The 27,347-nt window shown below is 42.7% G+C and overlaps 3 protein-coding genes across 3 annotated transcripts; 1 reads left to right on the forward strand and 2 right to left on the reverse strand.

Annotated features, from left to right (window-relative positions):
- LOC120969196 (eukaryotic translation initiation factor-like) lies at window positions 1-27,347 on the forward strand (the record flags this gene model as incomplete). The annotated part of the gene is made up of 6 exons (XM_040396311.3): window positions 1-279; window positions 4,644-4,741; window positions 4,856-4,943; window positions 5,026-5,055; window positions 26,056-26,382; window positions 26,461-27,347. Coding segments are annotated over 6 exons (1,122 nt in total), but the record flags the coding sequence as incomplete, so codon positions are not given.
- On the reverse strand, window positions 7,644-8,663 carry LOC141026502 (uncharacterized). The gene is given in 4 exon segments (XM_073503160.1): window positions 7,644-7,997; window positions 8,136-8,318; window positions 8,406-8,480; window positions 8,569-8,663. Coding segments are annotated over 4 exon segments (654 nt in total). The 5' UTR covers window positions 8,611-8,663.
- On the reverse strand, window positions 10,876-21,642 carry LOC123494773 (disease resistance protein Pik-2-like). The gene is made up of 2 exons (XM_045231137.2): window positions 20,582-21,642; window positions 10,876-14,148 (listed from the first exon to the last, which is right to left on the reverse strand). The coding sequence occupies exons 1-2, from the start codon at window positions 21,436-21,438 to the stop codon at window positions 12,120-12,122; spliced, it is 2,886 nt and encodes a 961-aa protein (XP_045087072.1). The 5' UTR covers window positions 21,439-21,642; the 3' UTR covers window positions 10,876-12,119.

Consider the following 27,347-nt stretch of genomic DNA (forward strand, 5'->3'; position numbering starts at 1 on the left):
CGATTGGAATATGAAATCCTTATTGTACTCTTTTTTGGTTTGCAGGTCCAAATGCGGACGCAAATACGGACACAAGGGCAAGCAGAAAACCGGAATGCTGAGACAGATTACTGTGACTGGTGTACACGCACAGTGCAATCTCCAGCATCAGCAGGTCATGAAGAGAAGTTTTGGGATGCCATTCGTGAGACTAGTCAACTTTACAATTCAAGTGGTAGTCAGCAAGAGCAATTTAATAGGCAAGATCATTTGAGCTCCCAGTTTGCTTCAAAAGCTCATGTACCTTCAAGATAAGTAGCATCAGTCACTTACTTGATGCTCCGTTTTACCCTTTTCGTATTTGTTTGTGGTTTAAATTTTGAATAAGCTCTTGTTACCGATCACTTCAATGTTGCGTTTCATGGTTGCTACTTATTTGGATTTAATGCCGATTTGCATCGGCTAATCAATGCTGATGCGATGCAACTCCACTCATCAAATAAATTTTAGTACAGTAACTTGGTTTTGCTGGCTTGTCATCGGCCACTGTTGGGGTCATCGATCCAACTCAGTGTAGTTTGATCATGTTTCTGCTGTGCTTTTGTATATTTTGCTTAATTAATTATGTCTATCTATGTAACTATGAACATACCGTTCTGGCAACAAGTGTTCAAATGGAAGCAACATGCAGAAGTTCTGGGCATGAATACAAAGAAGTGATGAATATTTGGTGGCAATCAATTCATATGTTTTAACGCTTTTTTATATTGAAGTTGCTATTTTGTAGCATGATATTTCTGAACTATGTATGTATAGTGTTTAGCCACACTAGTAGAAAAAGGGCCTTTAGTCCCGGTTCTGGAACCGGGACTAAAGGCCCTCCACATGGCCGCTGCCTGGAGGTCCACCTTTAGTCCCGGTTGGTAACACCAACCGGTACTAAAGGAAATTTTATGATTTTTTTGTTGATTTTTTTTTGATTTTTTGATTTTCAAATTTCTGAATTATTTTAACCTTTAATCTCTAATCACCCCTCATCATTTCAAATCATCTAACTTCCCGGACGGTCACCCATCCTCGGTAACACCAACCGGTACTAAAGGAAATTTTATGATTTTTTTGTTGAATTTTTTTTGATTTTTTGATTTTCAAATTTCTGAATTATTTTAACCTTTAATCTCTAATCACCCCTCATCACTACTCAATTTAACCTCTAATCTCTAATCACCCCTCATCATTCCAAATCATCTTGTAGGGGAACGCGACAGAAAACAAAAATTTTCCGACCTACGCACCAGCCCAGGACCACTATGGAGACTGCATACATGGTTTGATCTTTTTCGTTACCGACTCGTAGCGCAGCGGGAAGTAGAGTCGATGACGATCGGCGGTGCAGATCCCCGCAGCTAGGATTTACAACCTCCCAACCGCGAGGATGTATACCCTCATCTGCTCCTCAGACAGCCCTCCGGGAGGCGGTCGAACAGCCCCCCCGGACGGTGTCGCGGACAGCCCTTCGGGAGGACCTTCGAAACTCGAACGGTCACTCGGACAGCCCTTCGGGAGGACCTTCGAAACTCGGACGGTCACACGGACAGCCCTTCGGGAGGCACTCACGAACTAAGACCGAAACTACGATCTCTCTACAGAGTTGCACACATACGGTGTCATCTATCCGGCAGGGCTTCGCCGTCCAGAACTAGTTCCTGCTGGAACCCAGACAGCCTTACGGCTCTACGAAACTCTTTTCGTGGGAGGGAGAGAAGAAGCCAGATAATGCATGGCATGTGTATGAGAGCAAGGGATGAGTGTGGAGGGCTGCCCCTCCACCTCTATTTATAGGAAATCCCAAGGGGGTAGGGTAGTTTCACAAAAAACCCAAAATGCACATGAATGAAGTCCTTCCACAAGGACCTAGGAGTGAAACCAAGGAACAAGAGGGTCCCCAAGGGGGGATACCCCATGTGGCCGGCCACACCCCCATGAGGGGCCCAAAAAATGGCTCCTATCCATCCATGTCATCCCCAAGATCTTTTGGAGCAAAGCCCCAAAAGGTGGCTTTCCATAAAGTAACCATAAAGCTGATTTTCACTATTCACGACGACATTTTTCAGCGTCTGATCGAACTGAAAATATTTATGTGGGCTAAGAACATTTCCAGTACCCACTAAAATGATTTTCAACGCGTTCCAAAACAATTCCGGTTTTAGTGATTTTCATCTGCGAAACGCATCTGAAGTGGCTCCGGCAGCTCCGGAACATTTCCGGTTTTTATCTCAGAAAATTCCAAAAAGCTTCCAGAATGATTCTGGCATCCTCCAAGAATTATCAGGCATGTGCCGAAACCAATTTGACTTAATGGTGTATCCCGAAACAACTTTTCGGTATCATCAAAACTTATCCGATGACCTCTCTCTGCGGTACGATTCCGCTGTCCGAAACTTTTCGGTGTCCGAAACTTTTTCGGTGATTTTCTCTCAGACTCCCTGTCTAGTATTCAGCAGATAGATGAACCTTAAGCGTGTGACCCTATAGGTTCGGTGAAGTATATACATGACCCGGAACCCCTTCCGATCAATGATCAACATCGGAGCCGTGGACACCCATATTGACCCCTATACCCACACGAATAAATATCCGAGTGAACCTCCAGTTGCCGTGTGCTATTCCTGTTGCTTCGCGATATGTTACAAATACCCGAGGTGAGACATGTTGGCATTCCCGTGGATCAACAACTTGTCCACTATGCTAGTTACCTCGTTACCGGTATTGTTCTCTTTTCTCGTTATCGTATTCCGGCATCCCCGTGATCAAATCACAAAGTGTCTGGCCAGACGATGATGGATACCGTAACACCGAGAGGGCCCAGAGATATCTCTCCATCGTCGGAGGAGCAAATCCCAATCTTGAGCTATCAAGTTACTTGACACACTTTTCCATGAACCCGTAAGCCGCCGTAATAGCCACCCATTTACGGATGACGTTTAACAAACCCCAAAGTTCATGAAGCAAGCATGAAGAAACTCGATACTCTCATGGTCTAAGGAATCATGCAAACGTTAACCATCTCTGTGTTATGTACCAATAAACTTGTGACGAATGAATCTCATAGCATAATATCAATTCGGGTCGATTCAACACAAATGTCCTTCCTGACATTGTGCCCTCAAAGTTGCTTGGCATAGACATGCCCATGATTGGGAAAACATAATCATCATGCAACACTTGAGCTAGTCTTAGAGGCACGACTAGGAATACATTTTACCATTTATTATTCCACACGTGCATATGGGTTCTCCCCAGAGCCTTTATGGATATACGGGCTCGGGAACCACAGCAGTTATAGCATGGAACATAAACATAATTATGAACAAGGAGATAATCAATAACATTTATTATTGCCTCTAGGGCATATCTCCTACACATCTAACTTCCCGGACGGTCACCCATCCTCTCACTACTCCAGCCTGAGCACGCTTAACTTCCGAGTTCTATTCTCCCTCGTTTCCAAGTCCGCACTTGTTATTTTCCTAACAATAGTAAGATGTCAATCCTATTAACTCTCAGGAATTTAGCTTGAGCATGAAGTCACACATTTCACTGTTTGAGTTTGAAACTATTGTTCTAAAAAACAATAATTATTTAGTAACACTAATATTTCCTGAATAAGTAGTTTGACCATAGTTTGACCACAGTTTGACCAGATTTGACCAAAATTCAAAAAAACTGAAATAATTATTTAGTAACACTAATATTTCTTGAATAATTAGTTTGACCATTGTTTGACCACAGTTTGACCAGATTTGACCAAAATTCAAAAAAACTGAAATAATTATTTAGTAACACTAATATTCTTGAATAATTATTTCGTAACACTAATACTTCTTGAATAAGTAGTTTGACCATAGTTTGACCAGATTTAACTAAAATTAAAAAAAAACAGAAATTTGAGCATAACTTTTTTTCCTTTTAGAATTTGAGGATTCTAAAAATTTGCAAACAGGCTGTAGGCTGTAAAAATCGGATGCGGATTTTCGTGCTGAACATTTTGATATATTATACGTTTTTTCTGACATCGTATGCAAAAGTTATAGCCGTTTTACATTTTCCCTACACTTTTTGCAAAACATGTCCAATTTTAAGTTTTTAAATTTTCCTAACTAGTACATGTAGTAACATAACTACATCTGGAAGAATTTTAATTTTTGAAGTTTTTATCATTTTCTTTTGCTTTTTACAAAACTGGAAAGGCGATCGGGGGGGGGGGGGGGGGGGGGTAGAGTTTGAAAATGGGACCTTTAGTACGGTTCGTGCCATGAACCGGTACTAATGCCTCAAACCCCATTAGTATCGGTTGGTGGCTCGAACCGGGACTAAAGGTCTAACCTTTAGTACCGGTTGGTGCCACGAACCGGTACTAATGGGCATCGCACCCTTTAGTCCCGGTTCGTGGCACCAACCGGGACTAAAGGTCCCGTTTGAATCGGGACTAGTGCCTGTACGGTGCCCTAGTCGCTCGAACCGGGACTAATGCTCACATTAGTCCCGGTTCGTAATGCAATCGGGATTAATGCTCTTTTCTGGCCGAACCAAAGCCCTGTTTTCTACTAGTGCCATTTGTGTATTAATCATTATCGCACATCATTTTGTTTTCAAAATTTCAGGTTGGGCCCCCTCCTGCTCTTATCAAGGCCAAGATTCCTTGGTCAGCCCGAAGAGGCAATCTCTCGGAGAAAGTTAGAGTCCTGAAAACAGTGAATGGGTAATAGTAGATCATGTTTTCCTGTTTTGTTTGTTCTTGTTGAAGTGGTTGTCTTTCTTCATGTTTACTAAGAGAGTGTTTGGCCTAGTTGTTTATCTACCCTGGCTTGTGCAGCATACTGAACAAACTGACGGTAGAGAAATCTGATCTACTCGCGGAGCAACTACTGGATAGTGGAATTACTAGTGCTGATATATTGAAGGTTTGATTGTTTCCAGACGCGTATTATTTCCTACTGTGCGACGGTTTCTTGGTGATTCATCTATCTTTTGCTTGTGATTCAGGATGTTGTGTCTCTCATTTTTGAGAGAGCTGTTTCTGAGCCCACCTTCTGTCCGATGTATGCTCAACTTTGTTATGATGTCAGTTGCAGCCTCCCGTCATTCCCTGCTGAAGAACCAGGAGGTAAAATGATTACATTCAGACGTTTGCTGTTGAACAATTGTCAGGAAGCTTTTGAAACTGTTGAACCAGGAGATATTTTTGTGTTTTCGATAATATAGATGTGAAAATAAAAAGTGCAAATAGAGGAAAAAGCAAATGGCAATATAGATCTGAAAGTATATGATAGGAAAATAGACCCGGGGGCCGTAGATTTCACTAGTGGCTTCTCTCGAAAAATAGCAACGGTGTGTGAACAAATTACTGTTGGGCAATTGATAGAAAAGCGAAAAATCATGACGATATCCAAGACAATGGTCATGTATATAGGCATCACGTCCAAGATTAGTAGACCGACTCCTGCCTGCATCTACTACTATTACTCCACACTTCGACCGCTATCCAGCATGCATCTAGTGTATTAAGTTGATGGAAAAACGGAGTAATGCAATAAGAACGATGACATGATGTAGACAAGATCTATTCATGTAGGAATAGACCCCATCTTTTTATCATTAATAGCAACGATACATGCGTGCCTTGCTGCCCCTTCTGTCACTGGAAAAAGACACCGCAAGACCGAACCCATTACAAAGCATCTCTTTCAATTGTAAGATAAATAGAACAAGTTGGCCAAACAAAATCCAAATATTGGAGAAGAAATACGAAGCTATAATAATCAAGAATGGATATTAAATCAAAGCAAATCTGATCATATATGTCTAATCAAGAATGGAGAAGAAATCTAGATTAGAACTGCCGCCATTCTTGAGGAACACATAGATGTCTGCAAGCTCAGTGCACTGGACTGGATAATCGCTGAACCATAACCAACATGGTCATCATTTTTTTTCTTCCTTCTATGAAGAACCCAGTTTGCAACTACTACAACAAAAAGGCTACTATGTAACAATAACCATAAAAAGGCGTTTTTGCCATTGGTGTGTTCTATGACATCACTACGTTTCTAAATTTCTCCCCACAAGCAAACAGAATCCAAGCTTTTCTACGGTTCACTTGGGTCCCACCTTGCCATAAGAATGACGCAGGGTGACAATCAGTATCCACAGCAAAGTAACCTGGATGGAACAAATTCAAGCACTGCACGGCTGTGGTCAATCGAGTTGCATCAAGAGATACACAGAAGAAGGAACCCCCGCAGGATCAGAAATTACCAAGCCGCTTGAACTGGAACTCATCAGCCACAACAGCGGCCGCGAGTGACCGTACACCATAATGTTTCTCCTAGTGTAGATTCCCTTCATGGTATTAACCTTACCTATTGTACATTCCTCGGCCACTTTCCTACAAAATGTTTCTCCTGTTAATCGTGATTCCCCAGCCACTTTCCTCCAAAATGTTTCTCCTGTTAATCGATGACAAAAAAAGAAAGAGACAAAGAAACATGATGTTAACTGCAGTATGAGTCATGACAAGTTAACTGCAGTATGCACAGGATAAAGGTGTTTTGGAATTGCTAAAACAAAACAGCCTAAAAGCAAGGGAAGGGACATCCATGCACAAAAGTGGACACAAAAGGGTTATTTATGGAGCATTGCCACTGAATTGCTGTACAAACAAACTGTTAAAAAAAAAATCACTGAGAGCCTATTGATTTGATACAGGGAAAACTAAAGAAGCAAATCAGAAGGTATAAGTCTCAATAGAACAACTAAATCAGTAATACAAGGCAATTGTGTCTTTTGGTATAATCTGTCAGCTTAAAAATTATGTTTAACACCACAACTTGACTTAAAGCGTATAAGTTGTCCCTTACAGCAGTTCAGTTGAAACAAATCACAAGACAGATAGTTCACCAGACAAAATGAATATGAAACAAATAGTTCATACCTACAGCGTGGGCAATATATAGCAAGGTTGCAGGATATGTAGCAAACAATATTTGAAAGAGCAAGGACGTTGCTCACGAAACAAACTCAGACATAATATGATCAATGAAAAACAGGGAATCTCAATTGTTGACTACACAAAACAGCATAGAGAAATATCGAAAGATAAATCAAAGTATAGATCTTGACTCCCAGTCTTGAACCAAGCCTAATAACATGGCCTGAATTGCACGACACCACACCACCTCTAGCAATACAGCCTCACTTCCAGCAAACATTCCTTCCATGCCACTACATCACAAGAAAAATGCATGACAACAGACATGAAGACTCAAGGGCACTTGCAAGTGGGAACTCTATAAAAAAGCGAATACTCATGACTCGAGGGAAGGCTTTAATTTTATAAATTGCGAATGGAAGCACTACAATAGATCTATTATCCCCTTCAGTAGTAGTCCCTGTAGAATATATTAGCCTTATGAGCTGCATCATGATTAGCTTGCTACGATCAATATCAAAATATGACATGCTAATCCTTGTAGCATACAAATTTACTTCCTCACGGCAGTCACAACGCCTCTGAAGGAGGTTGGTGCTACAATACTACAAGCTATAGTGCCATAACTCAACTTCTGACTCCATTGCAAGAAAAAGAAAAACTCAACTTCTGACTAGCAACTAAAAGTCTATTAGTCGGCAGATATATCTGAATGAAATGGCTGGGTTGCTGCATCATCAGACCCACTGAGAATTACTTTTCCATTCGCCACAGCTTCTGCAAGAAACAAAAGCTCTGCCTTCTGAGCACCAAGCACATGCAATGGCACCAAACTGGGAGTGGTCAACAGCAGTTTACGAAGAGAGCTAGCCTTTCTCAACAAAAAACACACCAGCTGCACCTCAAAGCGGTTCCAACTGAAATTCGTAATCTTTACCACCTTGAGGTTTTCCAAAACATCCGGTGGTGGCTCTAACCCCACATGGTCAAACGAATCGACGAAGAGCCCGCTCGGTGCAGTAGGGAGCTGCAAGCACAAATCGTGACCACTTTAGAAGCATTATGATTGAAATAAAAATACAATAAAGATGTCAGTGCACTAAAATGACAGACTGACTACCAACAAACTGAAACCATAAATTTTGTAAACGAACGGGTGTTAAACCTGCTCAAAAAGCCTCTCCAGATTAGAACAGCCGCTGTTCCTGAGGAACACATAGATGTTTGCAAGCTCAGGGGCCTTCATTTCTAACATAATCAACTGTACTTCCGTCATGCTCCGAAAGAATTCACCACACATCTTGGCCGATCCGGCATGTGAGGTTGCATTAAGCAAGGAAGACACAACCTAAGATGGCATTCAAGGTGAACAAACAGTCCATGATTTCAAATATCACAAACTAAACCGAAGTTCAGCTGAGAAATGCATACATACAAAGAGGACATTGCTGCACATGGTGAGGGTAGCGAGTTTCGAGCATACACGGCTTTCGAACCAGTCACTGAACACCTGACACAGTGCAAGCGTAACATAATTCAGACATATGAGTATACTAATTATCCATGGTAACTTCTGAAGAATCCAATAGTCAATAGACCTTTTGGCAGATGAGGACATTGCGGCTTTTCTTGACGTTCATCAGGCGGTTTTGTGGCGATCAAAACCGGTCAACGTGCTCAAAATCTGGTTTAGGACCAAACTTATCCGGTTTTGAGACTTAAGGGACGAAATGTATACCAAAAAAACTTGAGGGACCAAGTCTATACTTTATGGGAACTTGAGGGACAAAAACATACTTTTCTCTTTTTCTATTCTCGTCGGTTTTCCTTGATCGAGACGATATGCGGCCGTTTTGAACTTGGTTGGATACATTGTTAAATCTGGCACGGATTGTGTAAGGCACTTTTGAGTTTTGAACCACAATGTATTTTCGTTTTTGCATTGAATGTTCTTCCTTTAGATATTTGTTGTTCCGTTGTTTTTTAGTAGTGGAACCCGATCCATTTTAGATCGAATGGAAAAAAGAAGCTAGCACTGATTCTTTTATCTCCTCGTGCCCACATTGTTTACCCAAAAATGTTAGATACACGGACTGCACACGCACAAGTTTTACGGACGTGCTGACCTGTAGTGTTTTAATTGGCAAAAGTTAACCTCTCCTCCTATTTAACCGGCCCCCCGATTCTAACTGGTGGGGTGGGCCCCGCCCTTCGCAGCTCGACGCGGAGGTCCTCCATGCCGCAGCGGGCGGCGGCGTCCAGGTAGCGGCCGAGCCCGCGGGGGCGAATCGAGAGGGTGTCGACGACGAGGGAGTAGCGGTCGACGCGCCCGCGCCGGGCCTGGGACTGGCGCAGCTCGAGGGCCTCGAGGAGCTTGTTGCAAGATGGGGTGGAGTAGGGGCGGAGGTGGTGGTGGAGGGAGGGGGACGGGTTCCCGTCATCCTCCCAGCAGCGCGCCCACAGGCCGCGCCAGGCGCTGGCGAGGGACGAGGCGAGAATGGCGGACGTCAGCAGGAGGAAGGAGAGGATGCGCAGCTGAAGTGGCTCCGGCAGCGCCGAGAGGTGGTCGTGCTGGACGGTCTCGCCGTCTTTCCGGCGGCCGCTGTCTCTTGGCTGCGGCGTCGCCGCCAGATTCGAGCGCCATTGTTCCCCACTCCACATCAGTCTCCACCACTACTCTAGGCTCTTTTTTTTTTTGAGAAAACTCCACACTCTAGGCAGTTGTTCTTGACAGGCCAGGGTGGGCCATAATCTCGCTATCTCGCGTTGCTGATTATGATTGGGCTGATTTAAGCCCATCTTCCTATCTCGGCCAGTCCATCCTCTGCAGCCTAAGCCTGGGCATTCGCCAGGCCGGGCTTCGTTTGGGCCGGGTTTGCAAAGCCCGACCTCAAAATCCCAAGCCCGAGTCTCTTGCTCGGCCCGGCGGTCGTAGGGTCTTCACCTTTGTCCCATGCATGCATGCCGCTAATATAATTGCACTTATGTCCCTACGGTTAAGGGTTGTGGTAGTAGGTTATTTTCCACGTCGAACAAGGGTGATGGTAAGTCATACCGCCAGAGATCTCGGCGGTAGGACGTGTTATCCTATTACCAAGGACGACAGTGGTAGGAAAAAGGTTAGATTGTGAAATATTTTTAAATCAGGTTAAATCGTGATGAACTTCGGACAAAGTGTCAAAACAGTAATTTCACCCGCCTATTGCTCCTCTTAGAGCATCTCCAACAACGGCGCCAAAAGACGCGCGCGCGGTAAACTGCGATTTTAGCATGCGCGGGACGTTTTGGCGCGCTCCAGCGGAGTCGGAAAACTAGCGCGCGAGGGAAATGATTGCGCGCGCGTGGGAGAAAGCTGGCGGTCGCGCGCTAGATTTGGCGTGCCGCTTCCGGCGCGCCTATAAATTGCGGCGCTCACCACGCGGCCTCCCATCACTATCCACACTGCCACGCGCGCTCTCCCCGCTTCCTCTACTTCCTCCGCCGCTTCCTCGCCCCGTCACCGACGCGCCACCACTGCGCCACCATGCCGCCGCGCCGCAGGGGATCTTCGGGCTACTGCGGCGTCCGCGAGCGCCCCTCCGGCGCCTTCTACGCCGAGATCCGGTGCAGCGACGTCTGCCTCGGCCTCGGAATGTTCGAGACCGCGCACGCAGGTGGGGAGTCGTTTTTCGACTCAGACGATCTTCGTTGGGAAGACGCGTGGCTCTCTACCTCGGACGACACCACGAGAATGATGATGACGACTCGGAGTAGGTTCTAGTTGCACCGTAATAGTTTTTATCTAGTTGCACCGTAGTTTTTATCTATCTACGCTATGATGAACTATGTTCGCATTGTGAAATATATATATATTTTAATCTACGCATATGTTTTTATTTTAGTTCGAAGTGCATATGTTGTTTATGCGAGAGCGCGTGCACATTATTTTTGCAGCGCCTGCTAAAGCTACGCGCGCGCTAAAGTTTACAGCGACGGCCGGAGCCAGCGCTCCTCGCCGCGCCAAAACAGGCGATCGGCGTGCTGCAAACGCGTCTTTAGCGCGCCGTGTTGGGCGGCTGTTGAAGATGCTCTTAAGATGTGGCGCAAGCTCCGCTACTCTCAAGTCTTTGCATTTTGATCTACATAGAAAGTGTTGGAACTCACCCACAGGATCAATCACAGACGACGAACACACACGCACAAAACTTTTAGCCAAGGGCTATTGTCGTGCCCTCCTTTTCTCTCTTCATTCATCTCTTTATTTTCTTTTTCTTATTTTCTCCATGTACAGTATTGAAGCCCTATGTGTATGTATATATACACGCACGTAGCCAGGCTACGAGTGAGACACGAACCAACCGACTCAAACCACCTAGACGCACGGACTCTAGCTTGAAGCCTATCTGGACTAGTACTCGTACGTACACACCTTTGCCTTCCTAATCTAGTGACCGGCCACAAGCCTAAACACAATCTGAACATCACTCCAACTCCAACTTCTTCACGCACAGACTCAAATAGTTAGTACTACTATTCAGACATGTCATGCAAAGTCTAACCGGACAACGTTCCAATCAAACTTATCTAATCATAACTATCATATGTTTGGATTATTCCAATAGAAAGATGGAGCCCTCATCCCCGAAGTGGTTACAGATTGAAACAACATTGAAAAAGGAAAGCATTTTGCACTAACTTCATAAGGGAAACAACATGTTCAAAATACAAGGGAAAACATGTACTCTGTCCGTTTTTATTTACTCCGCATATTAGTTTTGATCAAAGTCAAACTTTATAAACTTTGACAAAGTTTATAGACAAAAATATTAACATATACAATAACAAATCAACACCATTAGATTCATTATCAAATGTACTTCCACATTTGTTATGGTAAATATTTATATTCTTTTTTATAAACTTGGTCAAACTTTAGGAAATTTGACTTCAGTCAACTCTAATATGCAGAGTAAATAATAACGGAGGGAGTACTACTACGCTGGTTCGGTATACATACCAGGAAAACCCACTGTTTACACTAATGCAAACTATGGGACAAAAAACCTGGTAGGCCGTACTACAACTTGAAAAATAATAGTACGTGTTTAAGTAAACAAATTAATAGAAACCCAGCAAGACCAACTCGCAACAACAAGAGGAGAGCGATGACTCAATTGTATTGCACTCCGACGGTGAACTGTAACTGATTGGACTCGTGGCGGCTTTTGTTCTCCTTCTTTAGGTTATCCAGTACATCATCCGCTGCAGATTTTTTGTGTTTATTGCAAGCGATCGTCACCCTTTTCAGCTTCTTCAAGTGCTGGATGCCAACAATTGTCCTCCCGCAATCATCCAAATACAAATAAAGCTCCTCGAGCATATCCATGGACCCATGCTCAAATTTGACCACTTCGGTATGCCGGCAGTTAGCTGAGAGGTCCCTCAACGCCGGAAAGTTATGGGTAGTACGTGCAACCAGCTCTTTGTCAACGTAGGCATTCTCCAACATGTTGATTCTCTGCAGGATGGGCAGCTTGCACAGGACGCCATATACTTGGTCCATTCTAAGTCGTGACCCAATAATGTTAACGTCAACGAGATTGTGCAGTGATGGGACCCAGTGGGGAAACTCATCCATGGCACCATCCAGGTAAAGATATTGGAGGAGCTTCGGTGGCGATGGCATGGCATTGAGAAAGTTGATCGACCTCTTCCTAAAGCGGCCAATGCCGAGGTTCCGAAGGGAGTACAGCTTGCTGATGGACTTGACAAGTGCATCAAGAATAGCCTGAGTACTTCCACTAGATTCTTCAACAAAGATAGTTACATCACGCAAGTCTCCTAGTTCACCCAGGTCTTCTGCAACTCGAACATCCTTTATAACTACACAATCAATATTCCGCAGTGCTTTCATTTTACGGAGCCCTACAGGAGGAGTCCACATAGTGTCCCACTCTGTCCTATGGCGGAATCTCAGATACTCGAGCTTCTCTAGCCTTGTCATGGTTTCTGGTAGCTTGTCAAGCAGTGTGCCGTCCACGTCAAGCACTTGCAAATGCTCTAGCTCACCCACTTTCTCAGGCAGCATAGTGATATCTGTACGCTTCATGCTCAAGAACCTTAGGAGGTACATTCCGCAGATATCCTTCACATGGTTATTTTCCAGGCCCTTGCAGTCTTCCAGATCAAGTACCCTCAGTAGGGTGAACTGGCTTAGCCGATCAAGCAGCTTCTTCTCTTGGAACTCGAAAATGCTTAGTGAACGAACATGCTGCACTTCCAACCTCTCCATGATATTTCTCTTACCATGCCTGCCTGATGCCCCCCCTTTCATAGATGTTGAGTCGTTGTTGGCTCCTGCATGTATGGAGAGGCGACGAATCCTGTCGTATGACATCCCTTCATATTGACCACCCGACAGACTAATAAAGTTAGCCTCCAAGGATTTGGACACCATGACCTCAAGCAGCATGTCATGCACCCGACATGCTGTCCACCTTCCATTGTAGCTGAGGGAGAAGACTGAATCAATCATGCTCCTACTCGACAGGTCATCAAAATAACCTTCTGCAATCTCCAACAAAGTCAACCCCCTTTTCTCCTCAACCAATCCTTCTGCAATCCATCTGTATAAGAGTCGATCCCTAGGGATCTCAAAATCCTCCGGAAAAATACTAAGATACATCATGCAACCCTTGAGGTGATAAGGTAGGTGGTTGTAGCTAAGTGTGAGTATCTGCCTCATCCCTTCAAGGGTAGGGTTGCTCTCCATTTGCGAACCAATTGATTTCCATACAGTTTCCCACATATCTTTCCTCTCTGGATATTTGTAGCTCGCCAAGAGGCTGGCGATGCTAACAATGGCCAATGGTAACCCAGCACACTTCTTTAGAATTCTCGTCATTATATCTTCTAGCTCGTCAGTGTGAGTTTTATTTTCCATCTCCTTAGTATGGGAGGCCTTATCCGTTGAGGAGCCAAATGCTCTACTACGAAACAACTTCTTGGAGTCTTCATCTTTAAGTGGCTTCATATGATGGATGTAGTGTTCGGTAGCACTAACATCACTGCATTCTTTGGCCACGGTCTTTATCCGAGTGGTCACAATGATTCTGCTGCCAGGCTTGCCACCTGGCAACGTGGACCTGATTGCATCCCATGCTGCTATTGTCCACACATCATCGATGACTATGAGGTACCTGGTTTCATTGGACATTCTAGAGTTAGCATAGTTGTACTTATGTGCAACAAAAGAATAATTATCAGTCACCCCCTACGGTAGAATTGTGCATCAGTTTAATTAAAGAATACTAGTAATCAACCCGTGCATCAACACATGCTAGTGATCCCCATATCTATAAAATTATTATATAAATTCAATATATAATGAAACCTTTTAATATACTTTGGCAATAGAAACTTACATATTCCCGAATCTAAATTACTGAAATATAATGCACAATTTCTATACATGAAACGATGGGAGGGAAAAGGATAGTATCAAGGTTTGGTCCCACAAAAGAATTGACACAACAACGGGAGGGAAAGAAAATATCAAGGTTTTATCTAACAAAAAGATTAATCTAATCTAATCGTAGGCATGCACATTCATACAATCATCATAGTTGTGCCATCTGAAACAAACTTGGACACTTATAGCATACTTGTGTAGCCTTAAAGATTCCAAGTTTGCCTCATACACATGTTAACCTAATTAAATGTGAATTCATTCGATGAACGATTTTCTATGGATCCACGACATCGGGGGTCATCAAAGTGAATTCGGGAGTTTTTATCTCTTGATCCGGTGAATGACTTTCGGTAGTGAGGTACAAATTATGGACAATGACTTGACGCAAAGGAATGTTGTTGGAGTGGCGGCGGTTAAATTGCAGCTGCTTGGATTGTGGAAAAGCGGCGGCGACAACACATGTGTGACTTTGATGGCGGTGCTGCGAGCACCCGGTCTCGAGCTCCGGGGCGAAAGCCTAGGTCAGACCCGAGTGGTCATCCCTGGCAATGGCGATGTTTTTTTTGCATCGTGACCTTGTTGGAGGCATTGCTCGGATACGTTCGGACTGTTTCTTCAGGGTGAAAACTTTGATTCTAGCCTTTTTGGTTGGATCCGGCGACGGCGGCGCTTGAGTGTCGCTTCCTTCTTGAAGGCGTTGTTGTTGAAGATCCTCGTCGTCAATGTGGTGTCAATGGTTGGTGTGGATATGGTCGCAGTTCTAGTTTGTCGTTCGCTGATCTGATCGCTTTGGGGCTTTTTTATTTCTTTTTTCCTTTTCACACCTATTCATAGCTTTTGGTCTTATGACTTTGCTAGTCGTTGGTGTGTTTTAGCGTTTGTGTTGGGTTGGCTGTGTGCATCATAGTTATGCAGAGGCCGGGTGTATGCTCATTATATTGTATCCTCTTGATGCTTCTTTTGAGCCAATAAAATTCACCCTTTGTCGAAAAAAATCAAGGTTTGGTCCCACAAAAGAATTGACACAACAACGGGAGGGAAAGAAAATATCAAGGTTTTATCTAACAAAAAGATTAATGTAATCTAATCGTAGGCATGCACATTCATACAATCATCATAGTTGTGCCATCTCAAACAAACTTGGACACTTATAGCATACTTGTGTAGCCTTAAAGATTCCAAGTTTGCCTCATACACATGTTAACCTAATTAAATTAAGGAAGATGCAGTCACAATGAAAAAGGAAAACATCCAAGAGAAGTTATCGCTAAATTTTTAATATTGTTCCAGTTGTGTTAACAAAAATATCTTTGAAGACTCGGATTTTCTAGTTGGACAATATTTTGTTTTAACCTACAGAAGTTAAACCAAATTATATCGCAAAGATAGACATAAACATTCCGTTTCATAAATTTGAAGGAGGATACCGAATAGTTCCAGTGAAAATACACATGAAGAATAGAAGATACATACGCATCTACTCCCTCTGTTCCTAAATATAAGTCCTTTTAAAGATTCCAATATAGACTACGTACAGAGCAAAATGAGTGAATCTAGACTCTAAAATAGGTCTATATACATCCATGTGTTGTTTGTATTGAAATCTCTAAAAAGACTTATATTAAAACAAAGAAAGTAATCTCTATATCTCTATATACTACCTAAAAGATTTGTAAGGTTTCATCTCCCCTCTTACGTCGAATTTTCTTCCGCCCTCGCATGTCCATCATCCCGTCTCCCATCCTTCCTTTTTCTGTCGATCTGCCACCTACATCGTTCGTTGTTGTTTTTAAAAAGGATCTGTCTAGGACAAATCTAGATGTGACATAGTTATGTCACATCTAAACTGATTTCTACTCTGTTTGTGGTCTTTTTTTTGTCCTAGTTTTTTTTTGTTTCTTGCTGCTACATTATATATTTGTGGGAGTTTAGATGTGACATCCTTAAAAAACATCTAGATGTGAATTAGACAAATTGTTCCAAAAATCCTCTCCCACAGTCCCACTAATCCCACGATTCAAGGCCCTGAAAAATCTCCATTAACCACCACCACATCCCACCTTCCTACCTCGGCATAGATTCTCTCCACAAACAACTACGTTGTTGCTTCGTCCCGCCCCAGCATCGCTGGAGGCGGCTTTCCACCATGCCCTGCAAGGACTACTACCTCCGCGACGCCGCTTTCCCACATGCTCGGCCACCGCGACGCACTCTCTATCGCCGGCTTCCATCCTCAGCGTTGAGAACGCTGCAGAAGCGGCGTGATAGAGTCAGAATGCCCTACCCTGACACCGACCCTTCGGCATGCCGATACCCTGACGCCCAACCGTCGCATCCACGGACTCGAGTAGCCTTGATTCAAGGTAAAAAAATTGATTCTCATGTCGTGTGTGCCAACTGATTCCTTCACTCTGCTACTCTTAGTTTTCTTGTAATTTTCAGAGAATTGTTTGATCCGGATCGACAAGATGATATGTGGACTATGAAGATCACATGTTCACCTTAAAGGCTGATGCCGGCGTATCTGGCTGGCACCAACAGCAAGAACGATTGCTTCATTTGACATGAATCACACTTGTAAGGTATCCAATCAGTCGTTCACTTGCTTGTTTGATGTCTTCGGTTTGGATGCTGATATGTAGTTCTCATAGATCTGTGGGTTCGTCCCATCATCTCAGGTTGTTGCTGCATGTATGCTGGCAATCTTTTTATTTTCCTGATAGCTTCGGTGATATTCTTGGAGCGAAACGGCCGAGGGCCAGGAAATGGACAGCCTCTATTTTCCTCCTCAGATCTCTTTATTTTCTAGCTTTGTTTAACTAGAAAAGGCTTGATTCTGGTATATATTCATTGGGTAGAAACTAGAAGCTCCGTGATATTTTTTTCTTGCCACATACACCAAGGATTGTGCATACAACTTGCACTGTTTAAATCAACATATGGTTTCTTCAGGGCCTTGTGAACATAGCATGGGCATTTAGATATATTTTTTAGCATTCTTGAGGGTCTTGATGAACAGTACCGGTTAATAATACCAGGAAAGGAGAGAAGAAGTTTACTGCATGTTCAGCACCATGCACCGATGGATATATACGCAAGGGAAAATATTACGTTTTTTGGTGAGAAAGATTCATCACCGACGAACTGTATATTTTGCTAAACTTCATTTGTTCTCTTTATATGGAGGGTTAATCTTCTCTTCTATATTTTAAAAGGTTCCCGTTACCCGAGGGATATGCATATGTCGAGTTTGCTTGAAAGAAGAACAAAATAAGAGTGATTTAACATTAATAGAAGGGAAATAATGTCGCTTCATAGGCATGGGGATTTTAAAGATATTGATAATTTACTCGTAAGATTAGTCAAGGTTTATGGAGTCCATGTAAGTAAAAGTACTATGTTGGTTTAATTATTAATTTAACGTAAATATTTAGATCCCGTTGCAATGCTAGTAACATATAAATGCTGGATGATTAACCGGTAAGTACGGGCGCCTTTAGAAATGACTTTGTGTCCCAAGTCCCAACCCCCATCCGTTAATATCCACAAGAAAACTACACGCTCACTATCACACTTCAAGGCCAGCTTGGTATAGCCAAATGGGAGGGGACGCCGACGTTTGGTTCTCGATGGATATGTACCCGATTCATTTTACCAAATTAGTAATTAATAAAAAATTAAAAAAATCCTAAAACTTTTGGACAACAAACATTATCAAGTGGTATACTCGTATAAAAAGATTTGCCAAGGAATACCTACAAGGGTATTGCGGACAAAAAAAACAAAATCAACACTATACAAGTTACTATTCACACTTTTTGTCCTTGAATTTATTTATTTTTTGCGTAGAAGTCAACAAGAGCTTTTTTGTCAATTTTTTTATATATGTACGAAATAAGGTCAATTTTGTTTAAAAAATGGTTTGAAATTTTGTTGACTTTTTTTTGTAATTACTATTTTTTCCCATATCATTTATATATGCACCCGGGAGCTAAGGGGTATTGTCTAATTGGGAGGTAGGTTCCTCCGCGGCGTTACTCTGTCAATGCTGGTGGCACTGGTAGCTATAGACGGCGCAATGCTTGTGGAGGCGCCGTTGGTATGCCCGTCAGCAGCACAGTTGCTAGACGAGGAAGACTATGATGGGTGAAACCCACCTATCAGCAGCACAGAGGATGAATGTTTAGAGAGAAAGAGTGAGTGGGAAAAGGCCCAGTTATTTACCTTTTTTAGCAGGTGTTACCTGCTAAAAGTACTGCACATCTTTGCTAATAATAAGCCTTCCCTACCTCACGCTAGATGTCACGCCACATGCCATGTTGGCTATTTAACCAGCATGAGGCGATTAGGCTTTCACCCCATTATATATACTAGCACATATGCCCGTGGGTTGTAACGGGACAAAAAAATAGTATGCATTTAAATTTAGTGAGAATTATATGTGCAAGAAAAATCATGTGTGCACGTGAAAAAGAAACATTTAGCTTCTCGGTTTCGCCTGGTGTGAAGTAATCAATCCGCTCTTTTTCCATTCAATGATCGAGGGCATTTCAGAGTTTTTATACGTCATCGTACGCCAGAGAAGGCCCAAGAATTATTCAATATATTTTTGCTTTCAATCTAGGAGATTTTAAGATATGAAGTTTCTGAATATTGTAGAAAATATGAACCATTTTTATAATCCTGAACTGTTTTTCAAAAATTAGGTACACTTTCAGAAAAACATGAACAAAATTTCAAACAGGAAAAAAATTTAAAATTCATATTTTTTTTTTGAAAATACCAACTTTTTAAAAAAATACATGAACATTTTCTGGAATGGGAACATGTGTTGAAAATTCATAACATTTTTCGAAAATGTGTATCTTTTATCACGAACAATATTCTGAAATGTAAAAACTTCCCTAAAACAACAATATTTTCTAATTAGGAGCATTTTTTAAATGCCATTTTTAGAAATCTCAAACAATTTTTAAAAACAACAATAGTTTTGAAAAACTGGAAACATTTTTGAAGTTCCAAATATTTTTTCATTCCGCACACATGAACAATTTTTAAAATTTGAATTCTGAATATTTTCTAGAATTTGATTTTTTTTAGTTATGAAAGTATTTTGAGAATTTTGAATTTATGAAATAAGTTCTGTAAGAGAAATAAACTTGGAAGTAAAAAATATGATGGGGGGAGGAGAATAAAAAAATAAAACACAGAAAGAAAGAAAAATGCCCAGCACATTATTGGTTGTCCTGTGCTAATCTCCGACTATTTGTCGCCCTTTGTGGAAAATAGAATTCTTTTCCCAGCTGCATGGGCAGAAAAATAAGTGGGCTGGCTGCGCCGGGCCACAACGCGCGGCCCACGTACGAAATTCTGGAAAAGGCTAGGCATAAGAATTTAGTACCACCTCGGATAGAAAAAAAATCGGCGGTGAACGGATGAAAATATTGATGAAACACACCTTGCTTTATGAGTAGGTATAGATAAAGCTCCGAAGTCCAAAATGATATTCCCTCCGTCTCAAAATTCTTGTCTTAGATTTGTCTAAATATGGATGCATCAAGTCACGTTTTAGTATTAGATACGTCAGTATCTAGACGAATCTAAGACAAGAATTTTGGGACGGCGGGAGTACATGGTGATAGGGTCAAAATTAAAGCGGGCATCTGACAGACCCCAATTTTGTATTTTTTTTTGTTGAGTGCTGGCCAGATGTCCAAATTTGCTGAAATTTAGCACAAACCTCACGCACTAAAACATCTTTCATGCAGAAAAAAAACTGATTTTTCTTAAAAAAACGATTTTACTTCTCACCAAGAGTAGATGAGCTCGGAGCCAAAATGGATATTTGCTTGTACTTCCTCCGTTTCAAAATAGATGACCTAACTTTGTACTAACTTTGATGACCTTGTCATTATATGAGGACTACTATTTACTAGTAATAGTACTAAACGCTTATCACTATATGCTTAACCTTGTCATTAAAAAATCTACTTGTTTCGCTAGTAACAAAGCGTTCACCCATTTGATTGGTTGCTAATTGTACCATTTGTTAAATGGTATACTCGCTCCAATCCAAATTACTTGACACACATTTAGTATAATTTTATACATAATTTGGATTGAAGGGAGTAATAATGTATACATAGTGTAGCCGGTCATACCTTTTGTCGGCGAGAAGCTCATCGAGCTTCCTGGCCAGCTGATCCACGCTTAATACGTCAAGATCACCACCCAAGGAGTCTTCTTCCTTGACGACTATCTCATTATCTGCTTTTGGCTTCACCATCTGTTGAAGCACGCGCTTCAGTAATGCGCCGAGGTCCTTCCCAGCGTCGAATGCCTGCGACACAGACACTAGCGCTTGACGGTCGAAGTCCGGCTCCAACCGCCGGCACACCTCCTTGGCCAGCGTTGTTTTGCCTAGCCCTCCAAACCCGTCGACGGAGAACACCTTGAACTTGTCTTCTTGGTCATTATTCATCGCCTTCACCTTCTCCGCCAGAGTGTTGGCCTGTTCCGCGATGCCAACTAACTTATCAGTGTGGTTGGCAAGGCGGAGAGCTTGGCTGGTCACCGCCGCAACAGGGGCTAAAGAAACGGAGGGGCTCAGTTTCTCGCGGTCGATGGCGCCGTAACGAGCATGGCGCTCGCTGATAGCGATGGCGCGGAGGCGGAGGTCCTTGAGTTTACCGGCGAGGAGATGGCGAGGGAAAAGCGTGGCGACCATGCGTTTGGACCAGGCGAGAAGGCTGTCTCCTTTGCGGGACTTGATGCGGAAGATGTAGAGGTGGACGCAGTCTTCGGCGTCATAGGCGAGCTCGCGCAGCTGCTTCATCCACTCCCGGACGAAGTGGTCCACGGCGCCGGCCTCGGCTTCAGTATATATGCGGAGGAGGGCGTTCATGGTCGCCAGCTCGTCCCTCAGCTCGGCCACATCGCCGCCGACGGTGCGAAGCAGCCAAAACTCCTCGCCTACTAGCTGCCCAACACTCACAATCGTGGTCGCCGCGCTATCCATCCTCTCGTTCTCCCTCTTCCTCCCTCGGTATTTCTCTCTCTTCAACTTTCTGCTGCGCAAATGGCAGTGCCCATCGCACTAGCTAGAGTTGAAGATGGACATTTGTTAGTTTTTGTAGGAGAGTACCTAATGGCTTGGCTCTTTGTGCTATTTGCAAGCGCATAGGCCGGGAGAGTTGATCTTTATCTTTGTTTTGTTTTTTCTGACAATCAGAGTTGCTCTTCACTTTTTTATTGAGGGGTGCTCTTCATCTAGAAAGATAGGTGTCTCGTGGGGAATCAAATATTATTATATAAAAATATTAACTGGGTCAGAGCATCTACAATCTGATCCACCACTTCCCACTAATCGTCCGGGCAGACAGCCCGAATACCATCCGGACATAAAAACGTCACCCAACTAGAACCTCTAAAGTCAGTTCAATCGTCTAAGCCGTCCGATACTCCTCAAACTCAAGTCATATGTGGGCTTGATTTGGGGCCACCATCATACTTGTAGCAGTGGCATTAAAGGACTTGTGAATTTGACATGCTTTCTCCGGCATGTCTGGTTCTCACAACGGCATTAATGTGCTCTAGCGATCTCCTGTTTTAAGGAGACTTTGCAATGGGGAAGCGCTGCTGTGCAACTACGCTGTTAACAGGCACGACTACAACATGGGGTACTACCTTGGAGATGGTATCTATCCTCGATGGGTAGCGTTTGTAAAGACCATATTTGATCCCCATGCCAACAAAGAAAGCCGTTTGCAATAATGCAAGAAGCAGTTAGGAAGGATGTGGAGAGGGCATTCAAAGTTCTCCAAGCTCGTTGAGAATTTTTTTATGGAGTTGCAATGATGTAGGAATTAGAGACTTTGTTGCGGCTAATGAAATGTTGTGTTACTTTGCACAATGGATTGTTGAAGACGAAGGTGAATGGGCAGCCCGAACCCATGATTTCGAGAAGCCCGGAGAACTAGTCCATATAGATGCAGATAAGATTTTGAATTTTCTGCATATGCATTAGAATCTTTAAGACGAACATGTGCATGTGGGCTACTCAATGATCTTGTAGAGCATATTTGGACTCATGTTGAAAACCAAAAAAGAAACCGAAGAGCTTAATGTTTGAATTGTGCACTTCAAATAAATTGTATCTTTGAACTATGTATTTCATGTATGAACTATGCGTATGAACTATGATTTAATTGCACAACTACTCAATGATCTTGTGATATTCATGCGTATGCCCGATGTGCATGGATTTGAGGGTTCAGATATAAAAAAGCGTGGCTGTCCGACATGACTTTGGAGGGGCCATCCAGCGTTGTCCACGAAAGCGTCCGGACACGTCCGTGAACATTTAGTGCACCGAATTTGCTAAATCCAGTTGTAGATGCTTGCTGGTTCATTTTTTTTTCATTCCAGCTGTGGGCAATGGGTACGCTGGTGAGGGAGGACGGGTATACGTGTAGCGAACAACCTCTTAAGTCTCGCTTATTTTTTTAATTAATTGCCAAAGTCTTCTTTGGTAGCTTGGATGTCCAGCTCTCAACTCTCCTTTATTTATTATTATTTTATATGTGTAGTGTCAAAAACCTTCTTACAGAAGAACTAATTGATAGTCGCGAAAATCCATCTCTGCACCCGAGCTCATCTGCACCCGCGCTGACGAAAAAAATCAAAACAAATAATAGAAAAATTCAAAAAATTCCAATTTTTTTTGTGCGGTAGACAATTTGATGCATGAGCTCCGATCCAATTTTCAAACCATTTGGACTTCTGAGGAGCTCCCAGGAAAAAAGACAAATTGAGGGGTCTGTAAAAATATTTACTGTTCATGTACTGTTTTGGTCCGATTTGTCTTTTTTGCCGAGGGCTGCTCAGATATCTAAATGACTTGAAATTTAGAGCGGGCCTCAAGCATCTAATTGTCTACCGCACAAAAAAATTGGAATTTTTTGAATTTTTCTTGAATTTTTTACGAACTTTTTTGTAACCAGGTGCAGATGAGCCTGGGCACCGAAACGCCCTAGTCGTCTCTTTTCGAAACTTTGATGGCATGACACAGTCTTCTTTCCATCAAATTAGGTGACAAGAGGAGATTTGAATTAGTGTGCCGCGTGATACGAAATGCAAGGCTGTCAAATTTTGTTTTAATGAAGCTCGAGAAGAAGTATTTTATAATGAAATTGACGAGTGAGAGTGAGAGGCCGGGCACTTCGGTTTTGATGTTTTATTTGTAGTACTACTACTTTGAATGACTAGTTAATGTCAATTGCCAACTGACGCAAGGCTGTGGAGTTTATTGGGTTGCTTCTCCAATAAACTGTGGTCGAGTTGGCTTTTCAATATAAGGAGAAAATTATATATATTAATACATCCAATCCAAATAGTTTGAGATGAAACAGGGCAGTCTCTATCCACAAGGCATAGATCACCAAGGGTGAAGTTTTTCACAACAAGACAAGCATGCCCGGCTAACCGATCAATCATGAGAGACATGGACATATATGTGTATATACACACTCATATGATATGTGCGACCTGGTATATAAAACCATTTGCCTATAAATATCTCCCTCCTCTTTTATCATTCCAAAGTCATGTACTTATCCCCTTGGTGGATAGGAGTGGTTGGAGTTTCATATTCACATGCTCTGTATGCATGAAATTGCCTGCATCCAAAATATATTCTAACACGTAATTAACACATACGTCATCAAGCCATCCGGTACTGATTTCAAAGCCGACGTCCCAACTACCGAATGCAACAGGCATTCCGGCGAGCCCTAGTATTTATAATTGCGGGCAAATTAATCACCAATCCCGCACGTCATTAGGACCCTAGAAGACGCTCACCCATCTGCTATTGATTTACAATGTCAATGGCTCAAATGATATAAAGCATGCATCCAAATGATCTTCTATTGAAATGTGTATACGACGACACTCTTTCTTCTATGTTGAAACTTGTGCACTTGTGCTTATGTTTCAGAGCTTGTTATGTATCACGTATGTCCGTTGTGAAATTTTATATTGAAAATGTGTTGTATGATGAATTATGACAAATATATGAGTGCTAAATACGGTCAAATATGAATGGGTATATGAAAGTTTGTCAAATACTTGGATTGCAGAATGTCTATAGATACTGAAGAGATGAAACAACACTAACAAATACCGCTTGTCTGTCGGCCATGATATTTGTCAGTGGTACATACTTCCATTGATGGTCTTATGATCAGTGGTAGACCTCCAGGGCTGTTGAAAGTGCATCTAGGCGCCTAAGTGGATTTTTGGTATTGATAATTAGAAACTAAGGGGCTAATGCGATTGTTTAGTATGAAAACCAAATTTGGTCTCATGTATGAAGGTTGTTGAGCATTGTGCCCCCCCCCCCCCCCACCCCAAAAAAGGAAAGTGCAACTTCGTATAGGTTATTCTATAATCTTGTTTTATTTAGACGATCTTAATTACAATATCATCAATACAGAACACACACTAGTAAGAGGGGACAATATTGGGAGGATGCTCGCTCTATGCTATATTCACCCATCTTGCCACCAAAAAGCCCTAGGAGTACAAAGCGATAAGCTAAATTTCTAAAAGAAACCTTGGTTTCTCAGAACTGGTCAGGTTGCTGGGGCTTTTGTCCTAGACCATCTAGATGTAGAACTAGGAGGTGCATGACTAGCTTTATGTGTCAAACCATCCGGCGAGCGACTATGCCCCATCACTACCAGAAACTGAAATTTCTCTATGGGCTGAAAACCGACAGGAAAACTATTTCTTGTCAAAAAACATGATTGAGCTATGTTTTGACACTTTCAGATCTAAAAACTAGATAAAACATGAGATTTGTTTTTTAATCGGCTGAACCAAATGCTAGGTGATGGGTGGAAACCTTGAGCTTTGCCCCATATCGTACAAGTGCATTCTTCTAACTATACTCCACAGTTATGTCGTGGGGGCTGCATAAGATGTCCGGCATCTTCCTTTGCTTCAAACTCTACATAGTATTGGGACAAGCTTTTTCGGACAGAGGGGGTATATGTCTACACACTAGTAGAAAACATGGCTTTGGTCCAAGCCTGAAAAGCCCATTAAACCCGGTTCACTCACGAACTGGGACCCATGGGGGCATCGGTCCCGGTTCGTGAGGCCAGGGCGCCGGCCGGGCCTCGGGGGCCATTGGTCCCGGTTCGTCTGACCCCTTTGGTCCCGGTTCCAGACACGAACCGGGACCAATGGGCCTCGCTCCTGGCCCACAACCTTTAGTCCCGGTTGGTGGCTGGAACCGGGACCAAATGGTGTCCTTTAGTCACGGTTTTAGCCACAGACCGGGACTAAAGAGAGGCCTATATATACCCCCTTCCCGCGAGTAGAGCAGTGCACTGCTCTGTTTTTTTGGCCGACCGTGGGAGAGCTTTGTGGTGCAGCATACTGAACAAACTGACGGTAGAGAAATCTATCTACTCACGGAGCAACTACTGGATAGTGGAATTACTAGTGCTGATATATTGAAGGTTTGATTGTTTCCAGCTGTGTATTATTTCCTACTGTGCGATGGTTTATTGGTGATTCATCTATCTTTTGCTTGTGATTCAGGATGTTGTGTCTCTGATTTTTTGAGAGAGCTGTTTTTGAGCCCACCTTCTGTCCGATGTATGCTCAACTTTGTTATGAAGTCAGTTGCAGCCTCCCGTCATTCCCTTCTGAAGAACCAGGAGGTAAAATGATTACATTCAGACGTTTGTTGTTGAACATTTGTCAGGAAGCTTTTGAAACCGCTGACAACCTAAGAGTTGAGATTTCAACAATTACCGACCCTGACCAAGCGATGAAAATAAGGGACAAGAAAAGGATTTTCAAACTTAGAACACTTCGAAATATTCGTCTAATTGGTGAGCTACTCAAGCGATGGATGCTAATTGTGAGGATAGATCATTGTGTTGCGAAGGTACACATCAGGAGATTGATAATACAGTTGTTGTTCCATGTAAACTTGCCTAATCTATTTGTTGTTTGCACTATGTAGAAATTACTGGGGTCTGACACAAAGGCTTGCCCTGATGAGGAACACGTCGAAACCATATGTCAATTCTTCAGCACGATTGGTAAACAGCTTGATGATAACCCAAGGTCTCGCAAAATTAACGATACCTACTTCATTCAGATTAAGGAGCTAGTAGCAAACCCTCAGTGGACACCACGCTCGAAGTTCATGGTTCGTGATTTGATTGATCTCCGTTCTAACAACTGGGTGCCTCGACATGCAAAGGTAAATTTAATCCAACTGCGCTGGCTCGTGTCTTTCTTTGCAATATTAATGGATTGATGTCACTAGAGGGAGCCCGAATTAAAAAATAATATTTTCTGTCTTTTTTCTTTTCTTGAGCTGGAATTTCTGTCTCTTTGGCAGGGATACTCACTTCCAGTTCCAGGCATATTTATTTCGAGGGGTCAAGTCATCATTCATCCCTGCAAAATTGCCGAGGAAATAAATTTGACCACAAGTGGAATATCAGGCCCGCAGGTGTGTGCCCTCTCTCTCACTCTCTCTCTACACTCGCACTGTTCCTTCTCAGGTATACCAACCTGTATTCTCATAAAAGGCCTAAGGCTGGTCATAGTGGGGAGTAACTTAGACTAGTAACATGCATATGTTACTAGTCTATCTTACTACCTCTAAGTGCATAGTATCATAGATTAGTATTATAGATGGTCTCATTTATTGCCATGCATGACACATAGTAGCATCACATTTATTATGTTACGGTATCTACCTATGTTATTATAACCATCTCTCTCTTCTTTAATTGCCTGCCATATAAGCATATTTGCGAGTCCCAAGTGCATGATACTACTTATGTTACCCCCACCATGGCCAGCCTAACAACAACACATCCCAAAGCCCATACCCAT

This window comes from Aegilops tauschii, chromosome 7 (assembly GCF_002575655.3).
Source record: "Aegilops tauschii subsp. strangulata cultivar AL8/78 chromosome 7, Aet v6.0, whole genome shotgun sequence".
Lineage (NCBI taxonomy): Eukaryota > Viridiplantae > Streptophyta > Magnoliopsida > Poales > Poaceae > Aegilops > Aegilops tauschii.